Source organism: Aquarana catesbeiana, linkage group LG07 (genome assembly GCF_042186555.1).
Source record: "Aquarana catesbeiana isolate 2022-GZ linkage group LG07, ASM4218655v1, whole genome shotgun sequence".
NCBI classification, from domain to species: Eukaryota; Metazoa; Chordata; class Amphibia; order Anura; family Ranidae; genus Aquarana; species Aquarana catesbeiana.
Window position 1 is genome coordinate 340,018,169 of NC_133330.1, and position 3,222 is coordinate 340,021,390.

At 39.9% G+C, this 3,222-nt stretch overlaps 1 protein-coding gene across 1 annotated transcript in view; it reads left to right on the plus strand.

Moving 5' to 3' along the window:
* PTPRF (protein tyrosine phosphatase receptor type F) overlaps positions 1 to 3,020 on the plus strand; it is a gene marked incomplete in the record, with an annotated part of 622,098 nt that extends 619,078 nt beyond the window's left edge. Inside the window, 1 exon segment of the mRNA XM_073593920.1 lies at positions 1,498 to 3,020. Coding sequence (XP_073450021.1) covers positions 1,498 to 1,566 — 69 coding nt within the window.
* Between the last annotated feature and the right edge of the window lie 202 nt (positions 3,021 to 3,222).

Consider the following 3,222-nt stretch of genomic DNA (forward strand, 5'->3'; position numbering starts at 1 on the left):
AATCACAACAAAACAAATTAAATTAATCCGTTAAATTCAGTAAACTGCTTGCTTATACCAATGTAATTCACTGCTATAAGCAATCAATGTATAAAATGTAATAATAAAAAAATATATATATATAATTTTTTTTTTTCATATTGCCACCAGTGTCCCTGATCACCACCACACCAGTTATATGGTGACGCTGTACTGCACTGGTGACAGTATGAAAGAAAAAAAAAAAAAAAAAATCATGAAAAGTTCTTCATTTTCCAAAAAAGTTATGACAACTTCAAAAAATGTGCCATGCCTCTTATTAAATACCTTGGACTGTCTATTTTCTAAAAAGGGGTGCTTTGGGGGTATTTGCACTGTCCTGGAGTTTTCAGGCCATCAGGATTGATCAATTTTCAGATCTATATCCCATAGTCTGTGGACTCTATTACTTTCCTACTTTCCACCAAAGAAATTGTAGCAGAATACAAACAATGATTTGCAAAATTTTAATTGCAGAAACAAAGAAAAAGGCATTTCGTTTATTTAGCAAAAAAAAAATAAAAAAATGAAAAACCCAGTGGTGATTATAAACCACCAGAAGAAAGCTCTAAGACCCCTTTCACACTGCCGACGCCCGGGCGTCAGCGATAAAGCGGCGATATTCGGCCGCTAGCGGGGGGGTTTTAACCCCCCGCTAGCGGCCGAAAAGGAGTTAAATCCGCCCACAAAACGCAGCCGTTATTGCAGCGCTGCCCCATTGATTGCAAAGAAGCTGCTGGTAGGACTTTTTGTGACGCCCTGCCAGCGCACCGCTCCAGTGTGAAAGCAGTGTGAACAAAATGATAAAAATTTAGTTTGATTGACAATTGCCTGGTCATGCAAGCCAAAGTGTGACAGCGCTGAAAGCTGAAAATTGGCCTGGGCAGGAAGGAGGTAAAAGTGCCCGGTATTGAAGTTGTTAAAGAGGAACTGCAGTCCGCTCACATAATTTGTAATAAAAACATCTTTGCCATTCTGAAGCTTCCCTCGAGCCCCTTTGCATATTATTTTATATATACTGTGATTCTGTACTTGCCAAGTATGCTGCAGAAATCTCCCTCCACTAAGTCTGGCTGCAGCCATTTTAACTGTGGGCAGCTGAAGCTGATGCCTGTTCACTTCCTGGATTTACACAGAGGCACACCTCCAGCTCTAATTGGCCCTCTTATGACTCATCCTCCCCTCCCTTCCTGGCAAACTCTCACAAGAGTGAGAGAGAGAGAGCTGTGTATGATGTCATAATCCTAGGCTAATGACCAGACAAGAAACAGGAAGTGGGCTGTATAAGGGATTTACTGGCAGGAAAAAAAATGTTTTACTATCCAAAGTTCAAACAACAACAAGGGCAGAAGATTTAATAGATAAAAAAATTACTGAAGTTCTGCTTTAAATGCCTCCACTCTGTGTCCTGAGAGATTTTGTGTGTCTATATAAAGTTGTGTTTGTTGTCTCCCTGACCAGTGTCCTCTCTCTCTCTAGGACCAGTATCAGCTGTGCTACAGGGCTGCACTGGAGTACCTGGGCAGCTTCGACCACTATGCAACATAACTACCGCTAAACCCCCCGCCGGCCAGACTTGGGAGTGAAGCATCCAGGAACCCCGGTGCCGCCAACCCGGTGCCAGGCCCCTCCTCCTATTCCCAACATCATCGACTTACAAACAAAATAAATTGCAAAGCTTTGCGAGGCTTGCTTGGGACTTAGCACAACTCATCCCTGTCCCCCTCCATTCAGGTCTTGCTTCTTCGGCCCTTACTATGGCACAAAAGGAAAAAAAAAAAAAAACAGAATATGAAAATTCCTACTTATTTTTATCATTTTTAATCACTTTTTTAGAATTTTTTTTTTTTTTTTTTAAGTCTGGTGTTCCCCTTCCAAGGGAAACCATTTTATGTTTATCTTTATATTTTATTGTTATTTTTATGTATGTTGCTAAAAAGGGGGGCAAAGGATAATTCCAGAGGTGATTTACAAGAACTTTGCGCTCCAGGCTTCCCCTGCGATGTGGAAAAAAATAAATAAAAGAAAAGCACACGAGAGCCTGGACCCCGGAAAGGAAAAATGAAAAAGAGAGAGACCGCTTCTGATGAACTCGATGTATATCTCATGTAAGCGCGATCGCAGAGGAGCCAATGGAAACATGAACACTGACTCTAGAGCACAAAGGGGTGGACAATGAGAGGACCAAGATAAATCAGCATTGCCCAGTTCCTTATATTTTTAGTTATTTACTCTCCTTTTTTTTTTTTTTTTTTTAATTCTTCCAGCCTGCAGCCAACGGGCGGCACTCGCCTGGAGCGAGACGCACACGAGGTTCGAGGACTTTGGGGGTGGGGGGCGCCCCCCATGTAGGTTGCGGAACAAGAAAAGAGTACATATATTTCCTCAGAGTTGTAGGATGAAATTTTTTGAAGGATTTATATTTTTCTTTTCCAATTATATTAGCGTAAGGATGGGGGAGGGGAAAAAAAAAAAAAAAAAACCTCGGAATTATGAAGTCTTTTAAAAGAGGTGCCACATACCGATTCCTTCTCTCTCTAGAAAACAAACAATAACATTTGTTATTATGTACAGCATTATGGACCTTCTAACAGAAATATTTCAGGAAAGAGTGTGTACTCATTAAAAAAAAAAAAGGTACTCTGTATTAATCCGGCGTCCCAGGTACCCATCTGAAAAGAAAAACCCGGGTGGCGGATGAAGGAAGGAATTCGTAGTATGCGCGATGTTATTCCCCGCAGGAAAGGACCGGAGAGAGCCGCCGTCTCGCTAATGTTGGATAAGGAGACCATTTTTACCTTGTGTATACATTAGTGCTGTTAGGACATTGATCCGTTGTACACAGTATGTTTTCTATTTGTTAATAAAAACAAAGTAAAAAAAAAAAATATATAAAAAAAAAAATACATGCAAACTCAGTCTACTAATACCTGCATCTTTGCCGAAAACGGAAAAAAAAAATCTCGGTGTTAATAAATTTGAATAATCAGGTTTCATACAAATTTGTCCGATGTTTGTTGATGTTTTAGAGGGCCGAAAGGTGAATCAATGAAGACCGAGTGATCCAATGTTTACTTTTAATAGAGACTAATAAAACAGTTTTTTCTTTGTAAAAAAAAAAAAAAAAAAATGAAAATTAACAGTATGGTAAGGAGCAACATTGATGCTGGATAAGAAGACCTGTGTTGCTTGTTCTGCCTCACA